The sequence below is a fragment of the Pteronotus mesoamericanus genome, unplaced genomic scaffold, assembly GCF_021234165.1.
Source record: "Pteronotus mesoamericanus isolate MK-2021 breed Mesoamerican mustached bat unplaced genomic scaffold, CSHL_Meso_final scaffold_651, whole genome shotgun sequence".
NCBI lineage: Eukaryota > Metazoa > Chordata > Mammalia > Chiroptera > Mormoopidae > Pteronotus > Pteronotus mesoamericanus.
This window is the reverse complement of record NW_026555325.1, coordinates 46,938,601-46,963,120: the sequence shown is the minus strand read 5'-3', so window position 1 is coordinate 46,963,120 and position 24,520 is coordinate 46,938,601. Positions and strand designations below refer to the sequence as shown.

At 34.5% G+C, this 24,520-nt stretch overlaps 1 protein-coding gene across 3 annotated transcripts in view; it reads left to right on the top strand.

Annotated features, from left to right (window-relative positions):
- HIBCH (3-hydroxyisobutyryl-CoA hydrolase) overlaps positions 1–24,520 on the top strand; it is a 78,644-nt gene that overhangs the window by 21,115 nt on the left and 33,009 nt on the right. For all 3 annotated transcript variants that reach the window (XM_054562637.1, XM_054562636.1, XM_054562635.1), the window contains 4 exons: positions 1,514–1,654; positions 3,391–3,475; positions 7,286–7,357; positions 11,896–11,948. In XM_054562637.1, the coding sequence (XP_054418612.1) occupies positions 1,517–1,654; positions 3,391–3,475; positions 7,286–7,357; positions 11,896–11,948 (348 nt within the window). In that variant the 5' untranslated portion in view covers positions 1,514–1,516. The remainder of the gene's footprint in view (positions 1–1,513; positions 1,655–3,390; positions 3,476–7,285; positions 7,358–11,895; positions 11,949–24,520) is intronic.

Genomic DNA, 24,520 nt, shown 5'->3' with positions numbered 1-24,520 from the left:
ATTTAAAAATACTTATAGTTTTAAGTTTTAATTTGAAAAGATGCAATTATTTTTTGTTGTTTTATAGCTTTACTTGTAACCCTTTCAAGTGAATATAAATTATTTTTTTCTGGTAATTAAAAAAATTAATTCCAACATTAAATATATAACATGATTTTATAAAGGAGGTCTTAAACCTTGTGTAAAGATATTGCTTAATGCTGTCAAAATACGGACTTTCGATGGAACTACTACCTTTTGTGACAACCTGGATGGAACTGGAGAATATTAAGCTAAGTGAAATAAGCCAGTTGATAAAAGACAAATACCATATGATCTCACCTGTAAGTGGACTCTATTCAACAAAATAAACTAATGAACAAAATAAACTACAGGCAAAGAAACATGGAGCAGACTGAGAGTGACCAGAGGGGAGGGGGAAAGAGGACAATGGTGGAAAGAAGGGGAAGGGACTAGACAAAGAACATGTGTGAATGACCCATGGACATGGACAACAGAGTGGGAATTGACTGTGGGAGCAGGGGGTGAGGATGGGATGCGTGGAGGGGGTAAAGCGGTAAAAATTGAGACAACTGTAATAGAATAAACATGATTTATAAATTAAAAAAATAAAGGTAAAAAAACAAAAAAATGATCTTTAAGAAAAAAAAATACAGACTTTAAGGTTTTATTCGATTTTTGTTAATAAGTATGCATTCTCCAGTTAAAAATTTTCAGTTAAGCCGACATTCAGTTTTATATTGTGCATTGTTCCCATGTGAAGGTTAAAGCATTGTCCTTAAAGGAATGTAGGTTGTGCCATTACCCCGACAGCTGTATATAGCAGAGACCTGGGAAATTGCTGTATAGTTTAAAACATGTTACTTCCAGAAATTATGTTAGTACTATATTACATGAGCACTGAGACCTGATGATTAAGTTATGGTGTGTGAGGCCCTTATGTAAGTAAGCATATAGGCAAATTCTTCACAGCTATATGACATGTATGTCCGTCATTTTATTATCTGGCTTCACACTAATTCTCCCTACTTACCCATCACTCATTTCTTCACCTGGTGTTTATTCTGCTCAGGTTTAACATCTTAATATTTTCAAATATATTCTCTAGGATTCTCACTCTTCTTTTTCTTGGCATACATGAAAGCCCAGCTCAAGTATCATCTTTTTTCCCCAAGTTGTTCGTAGCTACTGTAGACTGAATTATTTGCTCTTTCTATTTGTCTTTGCCTTCTAAGTACCTAATATATTGCTTGGTATATAGTAATAAAGTAAAAGACTTAAGATTTTATGGTTCAAGTTGACTTAGTTCACTTAGAAATAAAAATTAAAAGATTTAAGAGGTATGTTGAGTTTGTTTTGGAATCTCAATAACTTTAGAAATCTTTGTCAGATATACTTAGTTATCCATTTGATTAGTTACCATTAACATTGTGTGAAAGATTTATATTTTTTGTGTGTGTTTTGATGCTTGCGACAAAAACTTGATAAATTTTAATGTTACTTGTTTACACAGAGTATGTCCAACCACACGGATGCAGCACAAGAAGTACTATTAGAAAGAAAAGGTTGTGGAGGAGTGATAACACTAAACAGACCAAAGATGCTAAATGCGTTGACTCTTAATATGACCCGGCAGATTTATCCACAGCTAAAGGTTTGTAATTTTTTTTAGAGCAATTATATAGATTATTTTGAATGTATATCTTAATAGTACATTTCTGGTACTCTCCCATAGAATCATTGGACTGTCTGGGATCAGCTCCCAAGCTCCATTGATTCTTGAGTCTTCAGTGCTTTCCCTATGTGGTTAACCCAAGCACCCCTAGTGACAGAGAGTTCATTGCCTCATGAGACAGCTTCCTCCACTTTTCCATAGCTCTAAGTTTCTTCTTGTGTTCTGCCACTCCTTATTTCTCTGACCTTTTAACCAGTGATGATGGTTCTGATTCTTGGGATATGAGTGTACAAATCTAATCTGCTTCCACATGACAGCTTTTTGATTTGAATACAACTGTTTTTTAACTGCTTGGCCAGCTTTTATTAGAGAAGGCCATATGCTTTTCTATTCTGTGTGAACTGCACGTGCAGTGAAGTACTTTAGTTTGAAACTTGGGTTTCTATTTATTAACCATGTAGATTGGGAATGCCAGTCACTGTGTGTCTCTCCTCAGCTATGCAATAGGGATGATAATATTTCATAGGATTGTGAAGATGAAGTAAAATAGTGTACCTAATATAGTCAGCCACATAGATGTTACACAAAAACTAGCTCTCCCTTAGTCACCTATTTCTTAGTTGTTCATTTGATGAGTCTCTCCCATTTTGCTGTGTCGATTTGGAATACCTTATAATATGTCCTTAAAGGTGATACAGAGAAATACGCTAAGTGTTCTAGATTAGAGTTGGACCACAGTGGAAGAAATAAGAAACTTCCATGTTAGAATGACATATTTCTACTAGTATAGTCCAATATTGCATTAACCTTTTGTACTTCTTAAAAATTTTATTGATTTGAGAGTGAAAGGGAGAGAGGTACATTGATTTGTTGTTCCACTTATTTATGCATTCATTGGTTCTTGTATGTGCCCTGATGGGATTGAACCCACAACCTTGGCATATTTGAACGGCGCTCTAACTAATTGAGCTTCTCGGCTAGGGCATGCATTAACCTTTTGGACAACCACAACTGTCCAGCTACATCTCTTCCTTGTGCATTTATATGTTTATTCTCAAGTGTAGAATTTATAGAGCTCTGTTAATATTTCTGTCTCTAATTAATTAATTTGGTGTTGGTCCCTTGCTCTAGTATTTTGAATTAACATTGGCTCTTGATTCTTTCATCCTCCTTAATTATTAGCTGCCCTTACCAACACCGAATTAACTTCCAGATTTGATTTATATAATTGTTCTTACAAACTTTTCAGTGGGACAGAACCCTATATCACCACAGTAGAAAGGTTATTGCTCTGTTTATCAACAGACTTTGGATTGATTTGTTCAGGTTTCTAAGCTTATGTAATATATAGTATTATTAAGCCTGTATTTTTTCTTTTACCTTGGTCTAAAAGTTGTCATGGCAAAGATTGCAGATGCCATCATGAAATCTGGATCATAGTATGTAGTCATCTAGCAACTTTTTTGGAATAGCCTCTAATTTATGTCAGGAAAGAAAATGAAGTTGGGATTCATTCTTCTGGATATGCTTCATAAAGCTTATGCTTTATATATATATGGCTATACACACAGGATGGGGCAAAAGTAGTATATCCATATACTGTGTCTGTCTGTACATATATATATATATATATATGTATATATATGTAGCTGTGCAAGTGGATATGTCTTTAATGAGTTTGTAGTCATAATATGCTTATACCATCTTCTTTTCAGAAGTGGGAACAAGATCCTGAAACTTTCCTGATCATAATAAAGGGAGCTGGTGGAAAGGCTTTTTGTGCAGGGGGTGATGTCATAGGTAAAAACTTTTTTTCCCTCTCACCTAAATTTTTTTTTGCCTCAGTAGAACAGATAAAGTATTAACAAATTTTTGTAGTACTTCATAATTTGTGTTACTTTCTAGGTATTTTTTGTTTTGTTATATTCTCATATACTTAACTTAGAAAAAGGAAAAATTTAAAGACTTACCTTTTGTAGTTTATATTAGAAATATGAGGAGAAGAATGAATTTAAAAAAAAACAACCCTGCACAAATTAGACTCATAGATACAGAGAACATTTTGAACAGTTGCCAGATGGGAGGGGAATTAGGGGAAAGAATGAAAAAGGTGAAGGGATTTAGAAGTACAAACTGGCAGTAACAGAACAGTCGTGGGGCTGCAAAGTACAGCACAGGGATGACAGTCAGTAAGATTCTAATAACTTCGTGCGATGTCAGATGGGGCCGCGACTTACCGGGATGATCCCTTAGTAAGTTATACAACGTCTAATCCTTGGGTGTACAACTGAAACTAATATAATATTGTATGTTAACTGTAATTGGAAAATAAAAAATGATTAAAAAAAGAAAATGCTACTAAACCTACGCCCTTCAGATATCTTGTCTCCCTCCCTGAATCATCCCATACAGAATGTCTAGTTATGGTATGTGAATCCACTTTCTATTTTAGAATAGCAGAGATTAAGCAGTTCCGTTTGTCACATAAACTGACAATCTGGCCATGTTGAGTGACTTGCCAGTCTCCAGGCATTACATACTTTCATGTATTTCCATGACTTTGCCTGTATGTTCCCACTGTTCATGTTTCTGAAGCCAGAATGTACTTAATTATAGTGTTTTCCTATGTATTTTTAATATATTATGTGTGTTTAAATAAACATGATGGGGTAAATAAGAAGATTAATTCTCTTTATCTTTCTAATTGTTTAGGTCAATCTGTCTTACACATTTAACTATTAAAGACAAAAGAGAAGAATATTTGCTCTCAGGACCAATGTCATGTACTAACTGTTACCACAACTGGTTGTCAGTATTTGATATATATTAAAAACTGCTTTTACATTTTGTGTTCTTTTTCTTATGGAATTGGTAGGGTCCAAGGATGGTTTTTTCTTGTATTTTTATTTTGTATATTTGTGTTTTGTATTGTGTTAGGACAGTCATGTTTAGGTACTAAATTTACGAGTTTTTGTAAACCATTACATTTGGAATAGGAAGAAACAAGATTGATTCAGGATGTAATTGCAAATATTTTATTAAATTGAAAGAAAAAATAAAGTAAGTCTTAAAACTACAGTTCGAAATTTTTGATGGCTTAGATTAATTTGTTAACTGAGTTGTTTTTGAAATTTTTTTGCCCACAAAATGAATATTTTTAAAACATTGTTTTTCAGCCTGGAATTAACCTTTCTTTTGGAGCTGAGCTTAGGATCTTATCAGTTTAAAGATGGGCAGAGCCTTATGTATTGATTTTAGTTTCTTCTGTGAGCTATTTTTACATAAAGGCCTAACTTTATATTAATGTTTGGAAATACAGTTACAAATTCTAGAATTATTCTAGTTTACATGAAATAATGCAGTGGCTTCAATTCCAGGAAATTTAGTTTCTTTAAAGATCATTGTTCAAGATGAGAAGTGGATATTCAGAGAAAAAAATTTTAAGTGATATTATGAGCATCATTTAATTTTACTTTATATAGGAAACAGTTGATTAAAATAATATTAGGAGGAGCTCTAAGAAGAACTTTGATGTAAAAGAGTTTCAACATGTATTACAATTTATACGCTTTTCCTTTTAGAATTGGGAAGTAGTGATAAGGACTGAATAAAAGACAATAAATGATTTTTTGGAGGGAGGGCATATATCAGGGAAAGCTTCAGAATGACAAAAGATATTAAACCTTTCTTTTAAAAACCAGGAAAAGAAGTCAACATTTGTAACATTTTAAAGGAAGATAATATCGGAGTGCTAGAGTTAGTCTAAAACTATAAATAGTCAACAATTTTTGTGTAACTCTTTCCCATAAAAGAAGAAACATGCAAATATTGTGCCTTTTTAAGTACTCCTTCCTCTACTCAAATCTTTGCCCTCGTCATTTTCTAGGAAATGCCTATCTATTGTTCAGACTTGGCTCAGACTAGTCTTCTGGGAAGACTTCTTTTTTTTAAATTTTTTTTTGGAATTAATTGATTTGTATTTAAAAGGAACTGTTGACAAAGAGTCACTGAAAATAATCTGAACAAATGGGAAAATACAGTTAATAATATTGAAACACTACTAAAATAATTCCAGGACATATGGTTTATCTGATATCTTAGATGTTGTCATTGATACAAAACCTGACTGCTTTTTACTTTTCTAAACATGCAGTGGTATAGTTAACAATATTCCATCACTTCTGTACTTCCCTAAAATTCAAAACAGATAAAATTCTTAGAAGATACATGCAATAAGCTCTACTAAGCAGCTGGCCACAGAACTAGAACATTGGATAACTGGTGATTTCAGTAGTATTCCAGATGTTTCCAAACTCAACCTGAACTCTCATTTTAGGGTTTGTGTTTTGCTTTTCCAGTTTCACTAATAACATAAACATGATTCAGATGCCTGAAGTATTCATTATAGTCAAGGGCATATCCTACAACAAACTTGTCTGGAACTTCAAATTCAGCAAAGTCTGGTCTATATCCAACACTTCGGGGGTACTTTTTATCAGCAAGTTTGCGACCTTGATCGTCTTCGGATTATGCTGCTTGAACAAGGAAAGCGAGGTTTACATTGTTTTACCAGTGTCAATTTTATCTTGAACAATCAAATTATTTCCAATTAAAGTTGAGAGATCATCTCCACCAATTTTATATCCCCTGGTGACTGGTCATTACATAACTCTTCAGTCTGAGAAAATCTACAGTCATAGGAATGGATCTATCACTATTTCTGTTCCGTGCTTTGATGTAATCCAGCAGGTCAGCGAAGCATTTAAGCCCCTCCCCGCTCCTTGAGCATGCAGAGGGCTATGATGTGATGGCCTCCCATCTCCTTCATCACATCTCAGGCAAGCCATTTGGCCCTGTCTGTAATCAGCCCACGAGGAATAAATGTCTTTTCCAAATCCTCAGCGTAATGATCAGGTATACAGAATAAATCTAGGTCATAACCTGGTTCATCACCACTAATCACAATGTTGAGGCTGTGAGTCACTTGGGAAGACTTCTTTTAATTACACCTCTCCTGCTCCCATTCCTACAGTACCCTGCCTTATAGTAAGCATAGCACTAAGACTGTACTTTAGTAATCTTCTTTCTCATTAGTCCGAACTTCAAGGCAGACATCTTATATTGCTATCTTGTTGTGTAGAGCATCTAAAACAGTGCATGATACTTAGTAGATGCTTAGTAAATGTTTCATGATGAAATGAATGTGACAAATATTTAACTACATGGAATACGTATATTTCCCTGTGTGTGTATGTATACTTTGAATTAGGATATATTACCAAAGGAAATGTATATCGAGGAAATGTTTATTTAGGTGCTGCAGAAAACAGTTAAAGGAAAAATGCATTTTGTAGCAATATATAACTACTAATTTAAGTGTAACACTTCGTAAGAACTTCTTAAGAATTTTTGCCTTGAAGTTTTGACACTGGACTACGGACTGGGGTTAACTATAATATGCCTGTGGCATGGACAACTTTGAAACATTAACAGATCATTACTGAGTATTATAATATTTTAAATTTATTTGATTATAATTGACTAGAAAACACTTTTTTAAAAAAATTTGTAATCCTTCTTTCCTTTTATTTTTTTTGGTAACGGTGTCAGCAATTGCAAAGGGAGAGCGGAAGATAGCTCAGGATTTCTTCAGAGAAGAATACATGCTAAACAATGCCATTGGTATGTGTGCTCTGTGAGAGCTTTGAAAATGGAATCAAGAAAATCAGCCGCAGAACGAATTATTAAAAATGCAGTCAGTAGACACTCTTATTTGATGTTTTATATACTATGTTCCAGGTATAAATACATTTGACTAAACTATTCTGATTGCTCATTTCAAAACAATTCACATTTTAATATTATTAATATTAGTACGCTATACTTACCAACTATTTGTCATTCAGTCAATATGAAAACAGGATTCTGATCCTGTGGCTGGCTTTCTTGAGGGGAAAAAAAACTTGGGTTACAGTTTCCTCTGTAAAATGAAGTATCATTTCCTAATTCTTGCAGAACTTTGGGATGAAAATTTCTTTATAGTTGATGTTGCAGATTTTAGTGGAAGTGAAGCAGTAGTTTTACCAAGCATGTGTTTCAGATGTTAAATTACAGGACATAATACAATAAGTACTTGTGTAACCACCAGCCCAGAATGAACAGACATCAGTATTTTATTTTTGCTTGAAGTTTTGTAATTTATATAAAAGAAATATAATTCTACAAGTTTTAAAATTATAGTTCAGCTTATTTTGTTGCTTTCCTCAGTGCCATTTCTTTCTCTCCCCAGAAACAACCATTATCCCTCTTTAGAAGCAACCATTGTCATTAATTTGTAGTTTATCCTGCTTGACCATACTCTATATTTTTACTACATATTCATGAGCAAAAATAGTATTACTTTGTTTTTTTTGTTGAAATTTACATAAGTACTGTTATACTGTATATATCATTTCTTAAATTTAATAACATGGGATATAACTATTCTTTAGTATTCAGTATTATGAATATATCCCACATATTTATTCTGCATTAATGGATAATTTGCATATCAAATTTTTTTTACCAGTACAGGTTGTTTTATCTTTATATATGTCCCCTTCATGCCCATGTGAAAAAGTTTCTCTAGGGAATAATAGAAACAGAATGAATGGATCATAGCATTCATACATCTTCAGTTTGTTTCCAAACTCTTCACTAAACTCCAAGACTATTTTCTAACCATCCTTTTCATTTTTTGTTGTTTAACTTTGCATGTTCAATATTTTATTGTGCCTTTTATTTGTACTAAATTGAACAATGGTGAGGTGGAAGGTGTTTTCTTATGTTAATTAAGCAGTTAGATTTTATTTTCAGTTTTATTCCTTATTCATCTTTCTATTGGATTTTTTGTCTTTCTGACTTTGTAGGTCTTTTTGTATTCTGGATTCTTCACTTTTGTAGATTATACCTATTAAAGTCCATTTCTCTGAGCCTGATGCTTTAAGTTATCTTTTGGTATTTACAGGTTTTTTTGTCAATATTTGATGGGATGAAATGTACCCCTTTTTTCTTTTGTGATATCTGCTTTTGCATTGAAGAAAAGCACTTAATAATGACGTTATTAAGATGTTCTCTCATCTATTCTTCTAATAGTTTGAATATTTTGTTTCTTTATACTCTGTCGTTCATGTATTTGAAATATTTTTGCAGATGACATCTAACTTTTATATTCCAGCTAGGAAGCCAGATGTTGCCATATCTTTTATTAAAAAGCATATACCTTCCTCACTGATTTTAATGATACCTCTACCATATATCATGTTCTTATATATGACCAGGTCTGTGTCTGGGCTGCCTTGTTCATTGATCTATTTGCTCGTACTTAACGTTGAAACTACAGTGTCAAAATTATTACAGCTTTCATATATGTCTCTATGTGCTACAACAATTTGCCCTTGTTTTCTTTTAGAATTGTCTTGGTTGCTCTTGGACTTTAGAACTTACATATGAATTTTAGAATTATTTTGTTTGATTCCACAAAAGATTCTATTGAGATTTTGATTGGAATGGTAATGAATTTTAGATTAATTTTGGGAAAATTCACATCTCTTATAAGAGTCTCCTCATTCATGAATGTGGCACATCTCTTTTCTTATTCATGTAGAAGACTCAAAAATAATTCACGTGTTATAAAATTCAACCATTCTAAGTATAAACCAGTTTTAGAACATTTTCATGGGGTTGACTTTCATGTCCTTTCATTACGTTTTTGTAATTTTCTCCATGAAGGTCTTCCTTTTTAAAAAAGTTTTATTCTTAGTAGCTTATGTTTTTTGTTACTTCATTTAATGGTAATATTCCTGTTACATTTACTAATTGACTATTTATGGCATATAGAAATGCTTTTAATATTTTGTTCCTATATTTGGAGACCATGCTGAAATTTGTTATTAATTCTAATGCTATTTCTGTAGTTTAGGCTTTTCTCCTAAGCAGTTCTACCACCTACACATAATTTTTTTCTCATCTTTCCAGTTTTTATATTTATGATTTTTCTTGCTGTATTTTGACTAGGACTTGTTTTATAATGTTGAATAATTGTAGTGTAAAGAATTTCATTCTTTAGTATAATCTTTTTGTAGACACTTTTTACTAGGTTATCGGTGTTACTTCCATTCCAAATTTGTTAGGGATATTTTGTTTTGTTTGTTTAGATGCACTGGTGGTAGTGGTTGTTGTCTAGTGTTCAAGCTTTCTCTGACTTTTTTCTCTTCTGGCACAAACTTAATTGAGTTTTTCTAGTCAAGTTTTACATATTGAATAGCTATTCCTAACATGAAGCTTTGTGTGGGTAGCTCATCGTATAAGATATGTGGTCAAGAATTTATTCCCAGCTGAAAAATCAAATACATACTCATAATCTTTGGCTATAACTGCTACTCAGCTACTGATTTGAGTTTCTTATTTATATCTGACATGTGGGGATTTCCATTGTTTTGCTTTGAACTTGGATATACATTATTTTTTTCTAGAATTTCTATGTGTTTTAAGTAGGAGTGGGAGAAAGACTGCTTCCCACTTTGGCTTGTGAGCTAAATTGAATGGACATTTCTCACTTCTTTAAATCTAAAATTGTACTTACCAAATTTACTTAGAGTGTTTTCTCCCTTCTAAAAGTGCCTACTAGTACTGTCCATTAGGATTTTCTGCAGTGATAAAATATCCTATATGTGTGTTGTGCAGTGATAATCCACTAGCCACATGCGGCTAAGGAGCACTTGATGTGAGGCTAGTCTGATCAAGAAACTGAAGTTTAAATTCTATTTAATCATAAGTAGTTAAATCTAAATAGCTAAATTTAGCTAGAGGTTACAATTTTAGACAGTGTGTGGATCTATACTAACCAAAAGGAGATGGAAAAAACAGAGCTCTAAGTAGTTTGAAAAGAGAGTTTGGCAAAATGTTAATGTATAGAGAAAAAACCTTCAAAGTATATTTCTGTACATTGTAATGACAGTTTAATCAACAAAGAACTTGACAAATTCAGGCTTCATGTTGTGCACCAGTTATTCGGATATTTTATATCTGAAATATATGTATCTATAATCAATAGAGAAATTTCTTTCCAACCTGGCCAGGTTGCTCAGTTGGTTAGAGTGTTGTTCGCAGTATATCAAGGTTGCAGGTTTGATCTCGGGTCAGGGAATATACAAGAAAGAATAAATAAATGCATAAAACAAGTGAAACAACCAACAAATTGATGTTTCACTTTCCCTCTAAAAAGTCAGTCAATAAAAACAATTTTTAATTAAAAGAAATTTGTTCCCTAGTTTCTAGGGAATTATAGTTCAAAATTGAAGGCTATGGATGTCCTTGTCAATATGAAGTTAGATTTGTGCTTTGGTAGCCTATTTAGTAAATTGAAAATATTTATGGAAGTGCTAGATGGATCAAAACTGCAGTGTTATATTTGTCTTAGGTAAGGAAGTAACACTGACAACAAACTGTAACAGAAGCTCAGCGATTTACATTTTTTGTTATGTTGTGAGCAATTCCCTTTCTCAGGGAAAAAAGGGAAAGGAACAGAATAAAAGTTTATAGAATTCTTGAGCTGGAAGGGACTTCTGAGGCCATATATTGTCTTATCATGTAATAGATGAGGAAACATCTATATATTATGTATGTGGTATGCACATATATGACATGCATATAACTTGTGTGTTTATACACACATATAAATATGTATATTTATGCCTAATGTCAGCCAGTATGTCTATTGCATATAGTTGAAGTACTAATTAATGACAAAGCTGAGACTATGCTCTGGGGCTTTTGATTTCCAGTCCATGCTTTTTCCTTTAGGCTACACTGCTCTTTGAACCCAGCTACTACTTCAGATGTATAGAAAACAAATTATGTTCTTTAAAATACAACTGTGTATATAAACATCAGTGGCTTACAGGGTAGTTCATTCTATTTCTCAACAGCTGAATTAAACAAGGCTTTCATTTGTTTCCAATGGAAGTGTTGAGTTCTTAAATGATAATGAACAAATGATCAGGATTGTTTATGGACTGACATTTTAAAAAGAACACTTTACAAGCCATACGTTTAGTCTTACCTATCTTTTGCAAAAAGTTCCCTGGGAAAATACTCAGAGTTCATGTGACATGTAATTTTGGGGGAAAAAAAGAATTATTATTAAACATTACAACTAATTACAGCTCTGTTTCTTTTAGGTTCTTGCCAGAAACCATATGTTGCACTTATTCATGGAATTACAATGGGTGGGGTAAGTAGACTGTTTTACTCTCATTGTTAATATGTGAGTTGTATTAGAAGTAAGTTAATTATTAAGTGGAAGTGAAGCAATGAATATAATACAATAAAACTCATTGAGCCCTGGCTGGTGTGGCTCAGTGGATTGAGTGCTGGCCTGCAAAACAAAAAGTGTCTGGTTCGATTCCCAGTCAGGGCACATGCCTGGGTTGTACAGCCAGCTCCTGGGTTGGAGGCATGCGAGAAGCAACTGATAGATGTTTCTCTCTCTCTCTTTCTCCCTCCCTTCTCCTCTGCTTATAAATAAAATTGAAAAAAAACCTCATTGAAACAAAATTATGTTAGGATTTTAGAACCTTGCACGTTTGGGATATAACATTTACTTATAGCACTTTTAGACTATCTCCGCCCCCCCAAAAATTGTTCTTAATTATGTTATATGCTATTTTAGTGTCTTGAATTAACAAGCTTTTTTTACCAATAGAACTAATTAAATATTTTAAAACAACAACAACAACAACTGATTGCTTCCAATATTTTCAGAAGAGAAACTTCTGAAATGTTTAGTGGTTTTTTGGACTCTAAATAGTGGGGTTGTGGTTGCCTAGGTTGTGTCTGTTGCACAAAAATCTCACTTTAGTGAAAGTGTTTGACTGTTTTATGAAGTTCTCTGAAGCTACATTTATATCAGTTGACAAGTGTTTGACTCTGTGCTATTACAAAGAAGTCTTAAATGTCACTGGCCTTCAATAACTTGATAAGGGAGTTGGAGAAAATATGAAATAATTACAAACAAGTGGATAAATTGTATAGCACTGACTATGACAAAAACAAACCTTTAAAGAAGTGAAAGGTCAGAATGAGTCTTCATGTCAGGAAAAGGTAGGATTTAGGTAGGTAATAGGAGGCCAAAAAATAGACTTTAGAACTTTCACCTGTTTCAGTGTTTCGGAGAGTTAGTCATCGGGAAGTTAAGAAGTCCCTCTCTTTTTCTAGTGGAACCATACTTGATGAAGCCTCTTGAGCACTAGGAATTGCTTAGAGGTTGCACATCATTTTGGGAGGGGATTCTGCTAGCAGCTATGGTTAGAAAGCAGGATCAAGGGACTCTTAACCTTTGGGATCAAGGGGGATTCCATGAAGACAGTGTGTGGGGCACTGGCAGCCAACATTTGCAAACCTTCATGCGTCTGATGAGGGCCTTTGCCCTGGTCCATTGGGTATTTTCCATTAGCCTACAGGTGACCAACTGCGCCAGGCTGATTCATTACTCACATTAACGGGGTGGAGGTGGGGGGTAGGAATAGTCAGAGTGGGTGGGCAGAGATCCCTCTTATTGCTAAGTAGACAGATTCATGCTTTTTTTCTTTGTAGTGTTCACATTTCATGGGGCTCTGGAGTTTTGTATAATGTTTAGTCCTTTTTTTAAAGATCGAGGATAAAGGAGTAGTATTCCATTGTGTAAATGTCCCATAGTTGTTTTATCTACTCATCTACTGAAGGTCACTTGAGCTGCTTCCATATCTTGGTGATTATAAATAACACTGCAGTGAACTTAGAGGTGGTTATGTTCTTTCAATTGAGAGTTTTGAGTTCCTTCAGATATAGTCCCAGAAGTGGGATTGCTGGATCAAAAGGCAGATCCATTTTTAATTTTTTGAGGTATCTCCATACTGCTTTCCACAGTGCCAAAGACGTAAAAGACCTGTACTCGGAAAATTACAAGACATTGAAGAAAGAAATTGAAGAAGATACAAAAAGTGAAAGCACAATAGATAGGCACAATAAACATTAAAATGTCCATACTACCCAAAACAATCTATAGATTCAGTGCAATTCCTATCAAGATTCCAATGATGTATTTCACAGAACTAGAACAAATACTTCAAAAATTTATATGGAACCACAAAAGGGACTGCATAGCAACAGTGATCCTGAGAAATGAGAACAAATTTGGAGGAATCACCTACCTAATATCAAATTAGGTAAGGCCTTAGTAAACAAAACAGCCTGGTACTGGCATAAAACCAGACACATAGATGAAGGGAACAGATTAGAGGGCCCAGAAATAAACCCACACCTGTATAGTCAATTCATATTTGACAGAGGAAGTGAGCACATACGATAGACTACAGATAGTTTATTCAATAAATGGTGTTGGGAAAATTAGATACATGCAGAAAAATGAAATTAGACCACCTTCTTACACCACACACATGAATAAATTCAAAATGGATTGAAGACTTAAATATTAGATCTGAAACCTTAAAAATCATAGAAGAAAACATAGGCAGCAAAATCTTGGACATAGCTCATAGCAATATTTTTACCAGATATAACTACCCAGGTATGGGGAACGAAAAAAATCCAAACCAAAAACAAAAACAAATGGGACTGCATCAAACTAAAAAGTTTTGCACAGCAAAGGAAACCATCAACAAAATAAAAAGACAACCCACAGAATGGGAGAACATGTTCGCTGATACATTTGATAAGGGGTTAATACCAAAATTTATGAAGAACTTACAAAACTCAACACCAAAAAAACAAACAACCCAATTAAAAGATGGGCTCAGGATCTGAATAGACAGTTCTCCAAAGAGGATATACAGATGTCTAATGGACATATGAAAAGATGCCCAATGTCACTAATCATCAGAGACATACAAATTAAAACCACAAAGAGATATCATCTCACACCTGTTAGAACTAGCTATCACCAATAAATTAACAAACAACAAGTGCTGGTGAGGATGTGGAGAAAGGGAGCCCTTTTGCACTGCTGGTGGGAATGCAGACGGGTGCAGCCACTGTGGAAAGGTTAGCTTCTATCAGAATCCTTTGGAGGGCTTGTTAATACAGACTCCTCCTCCCACCCCCGTTTCCAGTGTAGTCAGTTGGAAGTTGGCCTGAGAATTTGCATTTCTAACAAGTTCCCAGATGATGCTGATGACAGTGGGGCTCCTTATTTTAGGTACCACCACCATAAAGTGCTGAGAGCACAGAGATTTTTATTCACAAGGCCTTTATTTTTAGAATTTTAAATAGAATTTCAGTTATACTAATTATCTTAAAATATTTCATTACTATATATTTTAATATATAATGTAATATTTTAATTTTAATAATTGTTTTTTAATACTATAGAAGCATGAGAATAAGATAGGGAAACATGGCTTAAAAAAAGATATACAAATAGTAATTGTCTTTTTCATGATTCTGATCAGTCAGTTGTTTCTTGTAAGAAAGAATTTTAAGAAAACTTGAACAGTCCAAAAGATGGCACCATAGAGCCTGATTTTTTTTCTTTTCTTTTTGCTATAGAAAATGTTTTCTTCCAGCAAGAAAAATGACAGTTTTACTATCTCTTGTTTCACCCTGAAGAAGGTCATAACACTTTGTAGAGGGGATGGCTAATTGTTATATTTCAGATTTCAGAAATTTATTCAGAATATTTATTCAATATTTTAATATACAGTAAAATAAAAATGAATGTTTCTGAGTGCTTCTCCACTTGGTTGATCAAAATTATGTAATATATCATTCCATTGTTTCTGAAAGAGAGAAACAATTTTTTATGAATAGCAATTGGAAAGAATAGTTTATTACATTTCCTAGGAAGACAAATTTTTAATTTCCTTTACCCTTCATTTTAAATATATACAGTCATATTTTCTCAAGTTAATATATAACAGAAAAGCAGATTTGCTTTAAAAATTAAGATTAATTTTAAGTATGTATAGAACAGAAAAATCTTAAATTTTTATTCTATGCATGTAGTGTCACCCACATTTCCCTCCCACCTGAATTGGATTTAAAGAACTTCTGTGTTTCTTTCAGTTCTGCATCTCCCATTCCCGCTGTGTCTCTCTCTCTGCATCACTCCCTTCCATTCTTTTCCCTCCTTCCCATGCTCTTTACAATAGAAACAAAGTTAACTTCCCAAGCCAACTCAAACCAGTGTGCAATATGGTATTTTTGTGTTTCTCCAAAGTGTCTTAAGATGCTGCTAGCAAAGGGTTTTGTGATTGGTATAACAGAAAATTAAAAGTTTTAAGGCACATTTAGAAGGGGTTTGTTCTAATGATTAGAGAAGTGGAAATTGGAATGTAAACAATGAGCAGGTAACAATACCCACCGACTGACTGACTTGGGAGTCAGTGGGTACAAACTAGACACATGGGAAATTGACTAGGGCTCAATTAAATGGGAGGTACTGAATCAGAGTAAGATTAATTGCTGATTAACTGAGATACATCCTTTTCTTATGAAAAGAATTAACAGTCATCAAAGATTTAATTTTATTAATCTATAACAAAGGTCTGTGAGACATAAGAAATGCATCTTTGTTCATTTTTAAAAGGTGTTGTTTTTTCCTACTAGTGACAGTTGAATAGATGACATTTTAAGAAACCATTTTTTTATTATAATAAAATGCTGTGTTTTTCTTAACATTTAATTACTTAATAGAACCTGAGAATTTATGAAAGAACAGATGAAATAATTTTGTTAACTAAGTTAAGGTTTTTAAAGAAGCTTTTGAGTTCAGCTTCCTTTAGTATGGATGATACGGTAGTTCTATTTTTAATTTCTTGAGGAAACTCCATACTGTTTTCCATAGTGTCTGTACCAGTTTGCATTCCTACTAACAGTGTACAATGGTCCCTTTTTCTCAATGTCCTCACCAGCATTTGTTGTCTCTTATCTTTTGGATAATAGACACTGTAACAGGTGTGATGTGGTATGTCATTGTGGTATTGATTTGCCTTTTTGTTGTAATCATTGATGAATGTCTTTTCATGTACTTCTTGACCATTTGTATGTTCTCTTTAGAAAAATGTCTATTCAGATCCTTTGTCCACTTCTTAATCAAGAGTTTTTGTTGTTGTTTTGGATATTAACCTCTTTTTGGATATATGGTTTGCACTTTTTTTCCCATTCCATAGGTTGCCGTTTCATTTTATTGATTGTTTCCCTCAGTATGCAGAAGGTTTTAGTTTTATGTAATTCACCTGTGTTTTTGCTTTTTTGACTTTGCTTTTGCTGTCAAACCCAAAAAATCATTCCCAGCACCAACATCAAGGAACTTACCTTCTGTTCTCTTCTTGGATTTTTATGATTTCAGGGCTTACATTCAAGTCTTTACCCCATTTTGAGTTGATTTGTTTACAGTATAAAATGGGAGTCCAGTTTTATTTTTTTTTCCATGTGGACATGAAGTTTTCCTAACACCATTTATTGAAGAGACTGTGTTTTCCCTGTTGTATATGTTTGACCTCTTTGTTGAAAATTAATTGACCGTGTAGGTGTGGTTTTATTTCTGGACTCTATTCTGTTCCATCAATCTTTGTGTCTATTTTTATGTCAGTTTTATAGTGTTTTGATTACTATAGCTTGGTAATATAGTTTGAAATCAGGAAGTGTGATGCCTCCAGCTTAGTTCTTTTTCAAGATTGCTTTGGGTATTTGGGGTCTTTGTGGTTCTTACACATTTTAAGGTTGTTTGTTCTATTTTTGGGAAAAAATGCCACTGGAATTTGGGAGGTATTTCATTGGCTCTGTACATTGCTTTGGGTAGTATGGACATTTTAACAATATTTTTTCAGTCCCTGAGCACAGAATATCTTTTCACTTATTTATGTCTTATTTAGTTCTTTAATCAGTGTCTTAGTTTTTTCAGTGTATAGATTTTCCACCTCTTTGGTTAAATTTATTCCTAGGTATGCAATTGTTAATGGAATTTTTTAAAAATCTCTCTTTCTGAAAGATTATTAGTTTATCAAAGCTAATTTTTATGTATTGATTTTGTATCCTGCAACTTTACTGAATTTATTAGTTCTTACATTCTTTAGAGTTTTTACATATAATATCATGTCATCTTAAACAGAGACAGTTTACTTCTTCCTTCCAGATTTGGTTGTCCCCCCTTTTCTTCTTGCCTAATTGCTCTGACTAGGACTTCTAACACTATGTTAAATAAAAGTGGCAAGAGTGGGTATACTTGTCTTACTCCTGATCTTAGAGGAAAAGCTTTCAGCATTTCCCTGAAGAGTGTGATGTGAGCTATGGGCTTGTCATATAAGGCCTTTATTATGTTGAGCTATATTCTATCTACAGTCATATGCTGCTTAAAGATAGAGGTTCATTTTGAGAAATATGTTGTTAGGCAATATCATCATTGTATGCACGTCGTAGCATGTATTTACACAAACCTAGATAGTATAGCCTACTGTACACCTAGGCTATATAATACAGCCTATTGTTCCTAGTCTGGAAGCCTGTATAGCATGTTATTGTACAAAACAACATGAGATTAAATCAAGCACAAGAGAAAATGATGCAGTCAAGGGATGCAGTACATATGAGATGTATGAGGCTACTGCCAGTGGAACACAGTATAGTGTTTTACAAAACAGTTTTTTTTATAAGTAGGAGGAGTATACTCTAAAATAATGACAGAAAGTATGCTGTAGTGCCCTGGCTCGTGTGGCTCAGTTGTTGGAGTGTTATCCCATAACCAAAAGGTTGCAGGTTTGATTCTTGGTCATGGCACTTAACTAGATTGCAGGTTTGGTCCCAGGTCTGGGTGCATAAGGGAGGCAACTGATTGATTTTTCTCTCTCATACTGATGCTTCTTATCTTCTTTTACTCTCTCTCTAAAAGCAATGAAAAAAAAAGTCTTTGGTTGAGGATTAAAAGTACAGTGTAGTTAGTATAGTAAATACATAAATGAGTAACATAGCGCTTTATTATCTTTATCAAGTGTTATGTACTATATGTAATTGATTGTGTGTGCTATGTTTTCATGTGATGGTAGGTTTATTTATACTATCACCACTACAGCATCACTAATAACAAGACATTTTCAGCTCTATTTTAATCTTATGGACCCACTGTGGTCTATGTGGTCTGTCATTGACCGAAACGTAGTTATGAGGCCCATGACTATATAACAATTTTGTTTAGTGTTTTTATCATAAAAAGATACTGGATTTTGTCAAATGCTTTTTGTGCATCTATTGAGATTATTATATAATTTTTATTCATTTTGTTAATGTAGTGTATCATTGATTTGCATATTTGGAATCATCCTTGCATCACAGGAATAAGTCCCACTTGATCATTGTGTATGTTCCTTTTAATATATTGTTGAATGTGGTTTGCTGATATTTGTTGAGGATTTTCTCATCTGTATTCATCAGGAACATTAGCCTGTAATATTCTTTTCTTGTAGTGTGCATGTCTGTTGATAGACATTATTGTTGCTGAGCCTGGTTGTGTAGATCAAGGTGATCTGATTTCAGATACATGAATAGGTCATATATGAGGTGAGCTCTGTGATCCTTTGCAGGTTTAGGGTAGAAGCTGCCAGTCATGTGATGAAACTAGACTTGAAATCAATGTGCAATGATAACAGGCGACCAGTTAGAGACTAAAGAAAGGTGCCGCAGTGCAATCACAAAACAAAAAGGCCTTTCAAAATGAGAGGCAACAATCATTTATTTGAGATTAAGAATAGAAAAAAGTAGCTATTTGGGAAGCATTGATTCAGATAGAAGCCCAAATAATGTTCTGATTAGGAGATGAAGACAGTGGTTATTTATGAGAATGGGAAGGGGAACAATTACATCAACAAAAGGAAGGCATTTCTATTGGTGCCCAAAACATAACTTAGTGATGCTAATTCTAAACAATTTAAAAAATTTTCAAACCTGTAGTCATCAGTCTGGTGGCTGTAATATCTGTGTTCTCATAACAGTCCTTTGGGATACAGTGTTGCTTTAGGCCCAATCCAAAAGTTATTTTGCTGTTTTAATGTTCCAAAAGTTTGAGGTATAAGCGGAGCAAGGCTCCGGCATGGCAGCTCCAACTCCATTTTAAAGTGGCTCTATTTATTATTTCTTTTACAAAAGGAAGAATAATCAGACAAAGGAGGATATGGAAAATAGTCTCCTTTAGGACTGAAATATTAGTAACAACAGTAGCTGTGAAAGGAGCAATAGAGTGGAAATTCCCCATGGGTTTCTAAGTGTATGGAGAATGTATTTATATGCATTCATTTTTATGTGTTCACTGTTGAACTTTCTTCAACTTCTTTTTCTCGATGTCTTCTTTTTCTTGATTCTCTATCAAGAAAGGGATGTCTTCTTTTTCTCGATTCTCTGTCAAGAAAGGGATAGTTCTCCCTTTCTTCCATGGCATTCTCTCTACTTAGGTTTCCTTCTGCCCTAGCAGGGGAGAGTTAGGATTGCTTTTAGTTGCAGGGTTTCTCATAGTAAATTTTGGGGGTCATTTATTTTCACAGTGAACCTTTTTCATAGGTAAGAATCGTGTTATATTTTTCAAAATGCAATGAATTATCTTTAACTGATATTCCTGTGGGGTTTAACTCCATCTCACCCTACTCTCTCTTATTAGGTAGAGCCCTTTATTCTTAATTTTTATCTACTCTTAACCCCCTGACTTTTGGCCCAGGGATATATAAGTACAGAATTGAGAAGGGCTTCTATTTTCTTCACAGGAAATTGGCTTCATTGCCTGCTGCCAACCCGCACCCCCCATCCCCTGCCTTTACTATAAGGCAGCAATTTTCAACTTTATTCATCTCATGGACACATAAGCTGATTACTAAAAATCTGTGGCACAACGAAAGACATATTTTTTTTCCAGTTTGAATAAAAAATAGGTATAATTTTGATTCATTCACATTGGATGGCTACTGTTGTGTTGGCTCTTGTCATTTTTTTTTTATTTGACAGTCTAAACAAAAAGAGATCAATGCCTCTGACTATATAGTCAGGTATTGCATGTTTTAAAAATTCTCATGGCACACCTGATAATCGCTGTTATAAGGTATTGAATTCTGGGAAATAGAACTTTGACTTTCTAGGGTTATGGGTAGTCTTGGCAACTTTATGACTTGCAGATTCTCAGATCTATAGAAGTTCTTTTCCTTTTTCCTTGGCCATTTCCTGTAGTCAGGTTGGTCAGAACTCTGGTTCATTTTGTTTTCGATTATAAAAGCACTCTCGGTTCTTGGTGCAGGATCGTCTCCCTTGTGCTACTCCTCACCCTGCCTCCATCCCATCTCCACCTTGTTGGCTTGGAGATAATGAAGGGGCAGAAAGTTTAAGGTAGAGTGAAGGGAGATATTTGGGAAGAGACTTGGTGGGGTTTGATAGTGGATTGAATATGAGGGATAAGGGGGAGACGGAGGCAAGGATTACTTCCAGGTTTCTAGACTGGACAGTGAAATTCTTATTTTTACTCCCTGGCTTTTTAAAAATTGGGATATAATTCACATATAACATTGTATTTGTTTTAAATATACAGCATAATGATTTGAGGTATGTGTGTATTGTGGAGTAAGTTTAGTTAACATCCATCACCACACATAGTTAACTAATTTTTTTTCCCTTATAATGAAAAGTAAGATTTATTCCCTTAAGAACTTCCAAATATCTTCCTGGTTCTTTTATTTAAAGAAAACTATACCTTCAAGACTGATAGACTGTTATATATAAGTATTTCTGCCTCAGTTATTTGTTTCTGTTTAATATAATTTTTGTCCAAAAATAATGTGAATCACAAGGCCTGCTCAGAAAGTACCCAGTCATGTAATATGAAAAATAGAGACATTTATCGAAGAAGAAAGAAACATTGTACATAGGACAATTACGCCTCAGTTACATTCAAAGTAGGCACCTTGGGACCTCACACAGTTCTCCCAGCATCTCTTCCATGTTCAAAACACTGCAAAATCCTTTGTTGGAATTGCCCAGCTGCCTCATTGTATTTTCCTGAATCTCACTGAGGGTCTGAAATCGCTTCCCTTTCAAAGGTGATTTTAGTTTGGGGAAAAGGCAGAAGTCACAGGGTACCAAATCTGGGCTGCGGCAAGGCTGAGTCACCTGGGTGATTTGATGTTTCACCAAAAACTGCGTAAGATGTTGATCCATGAGTGGGCGCATTGTTGTGATGAAGCTGCCAATCACCAGTTACCCATAGCTGTAACCGTTTTCATCATATTGCATCTCTCAAACGACGAAGAACATTGAGGTAGTACTCCTAATTGTTTGATGGACAATACCTTCCCAATAAAAAAACACAGTTAACATGGTCAAAATCTTACTGGGACTTTGCCATGACTTCTTAGAACATGGAGAACTAGATGACTTCCATTGGGACAACTGGGCCTTTATTTCTGGATCACAGCTGTAGACCCACAATTCATCTCTGGTTATGACCTTCTTGAGGAAATCTGGTGTATTGGTAGCAGTTTGAATCAAGTCAATAACAACTGCAGCACGGTGTTCCTTCTGCTCTGGTAGCAAAAGCTGCAGAATGAATTTTGCCACAGCACGTTTCATGCCAAGATCCTGTGTCAAAATCTTGGACATAGTATTTTTGGAATGCCCAGATCAGATTCTAGTTCTTGCACTGTCAGTCACCGATATTTGGTCATTGCAGCCCGTACACATTCACCATTCTCAGGTGCTGTTTATTGCAGGCCTTCCAGAACGTGTATCACTTTCAACAGATTCTTCACCATCTTTGAAGCTTTTTGTTCCACACTTTTATTTGCACTGCACTCATTGCACTATCCCTGAAAGCCTTCTGAATCATCTGAATAGTTTCTGCAGAGGAATGTTGTAGCTTAATGCAAAGTTTGATGCAGATTTGTTGCTCTACTCACTCAGTACTTTTGAATGCGATGGCCACAGAGTACATGCTCACTCAGCGGTGTTTACCACCACCGCTGACTAGCACGGTGAAGTCACCATTGTTTATGTATGTGCATTCAAGTCCACTCTCCTTGGCTATCAGGTTATTTCAGTGTTACACACTGTTCTCATTATATTAACAATGGCTGGACTTTTTCCTGACAGACCTTGGTATATGCATTTAAAAATGCAGGATAGAGACAGGGTCAACATCTGACATCATCAGGGGCAGATCCGGAGAGTAAAAAGAGTGGTCTCCAACCATAGAAGTTCACACCGCAAAGTCAGGAAATCAAGACAGATCAACTTAAGAAGCAGAAGCAAAAGAGAAGAGTCTCACAAATAATGAGAAGACAAAGAAATACTCCCCACTCGAAAGGAAGGGAGGAATCCCCAGAAAGAGAACTAAATGAAATAAAGGCAAGTAAACAATCAGATATTGAGTTCCAAACAACGGTTCTAAGGAAATTCAATGAGCTCAGTGAGCTCAGTGAGCTCAGAGAGGATTACCAAAAACTCCAGGGAAACTACAAGGAACTTACCACAAAGTATATCAGCATGAAAAAGGACATAGAAACTATCAATAAGAGACAAGAGGAAATGAAGAATACAATTTCTGAATTGAAGAACACAGTAGAAGGAATTAAAAGCAGGCTAGATGAAACTAAGAAACGAGTCAGTGAGCTGGAGGACAAGGTAGAAAACTCCCGGAAAGAGCAAGAAAATGAAGAAAGACTCAAAAAAGAATGAAGAGGCATTTAGGGAAGTGCAGGACAACCTGAAACATAATAATAATATCCGTATAATAGGGATACCAGAAGGAGAAAGGATGAGGAAGAGATAGAGAACCTGTTTGAAAAAGTAATGATGGAAAACTTCCCTAATTGGAGGAGAGAAACAGTTACACAAGTCCAGGAAGCACAGAGGGTCCCATTCAAGAGGAACCCAGTGAGGCCCACTCCAAGACACATCATCATTAAAATGGCAAATACCAAAGACGAACAGAGAATCCTAAAGGAAGCAAGAGAGAAAGAGGTAGTAGCATATAAGGGAGCCCTGATACAGCTAGCATCTGACTTAACAGAAATACTGCAAGCCAGAAGGGAATGGCAAGAAATATTCCAAGTCATGAAAAGCAAAGGTCTGCAACCAAGACTGCTTTACCCAGCAAGGCTCTCAATTAAAATGGAAGGTGAAATAAGGAGTTTCCCAGACAAAAGGCTAAAAGAATACACCTCCACCAAACCAGCACTGAAAAATATGCTAAAGGGACTGCTTTAAGATGAAGAAAAAGTTTCAGTGAATACCCAGTTCCTTTCACAGTTGCCAATACTCGATATTACCAATATTTTTAACAGTCATTAATCTGATTGTGACAATGATGTTATTTTAATGTTCCTTTACCATTCGTTGAAATTACACCTGTTTTAGTATATTTCTTGGCTATTTCTATTTTTTTTTTTAAAAAAAGGTTTTAAATGACTTTTTGGTATTCTTTACCTATTTATTGATTAAAGGTTTGTAGAACTTTTTTCCCTAAAAAAAAAAAACCAAGAAACAAAAAACCTATTAACCATGTTTTAGATGTGTTGCAAATACTTTTCTATTCTATTCCTTGTCCTTTAACTTTTTTATATGTATATTACTATATAGTTAAATGTTTAATATGGTCATATTGTCAATATTTACTTTATAGCTTCTGGGGTTGAATATTTCATTTCAGGTCATGAAAAATATTAGTTCTATTTTCTTCTAAAACTCCTTAGATTCTACATACTGATTTTTTAACTCACCTGAATATTTCCTGTATAATGTGTGAAATAGGGCTCTATATTTGTTTTATTTCAAGTAATAGTGGTC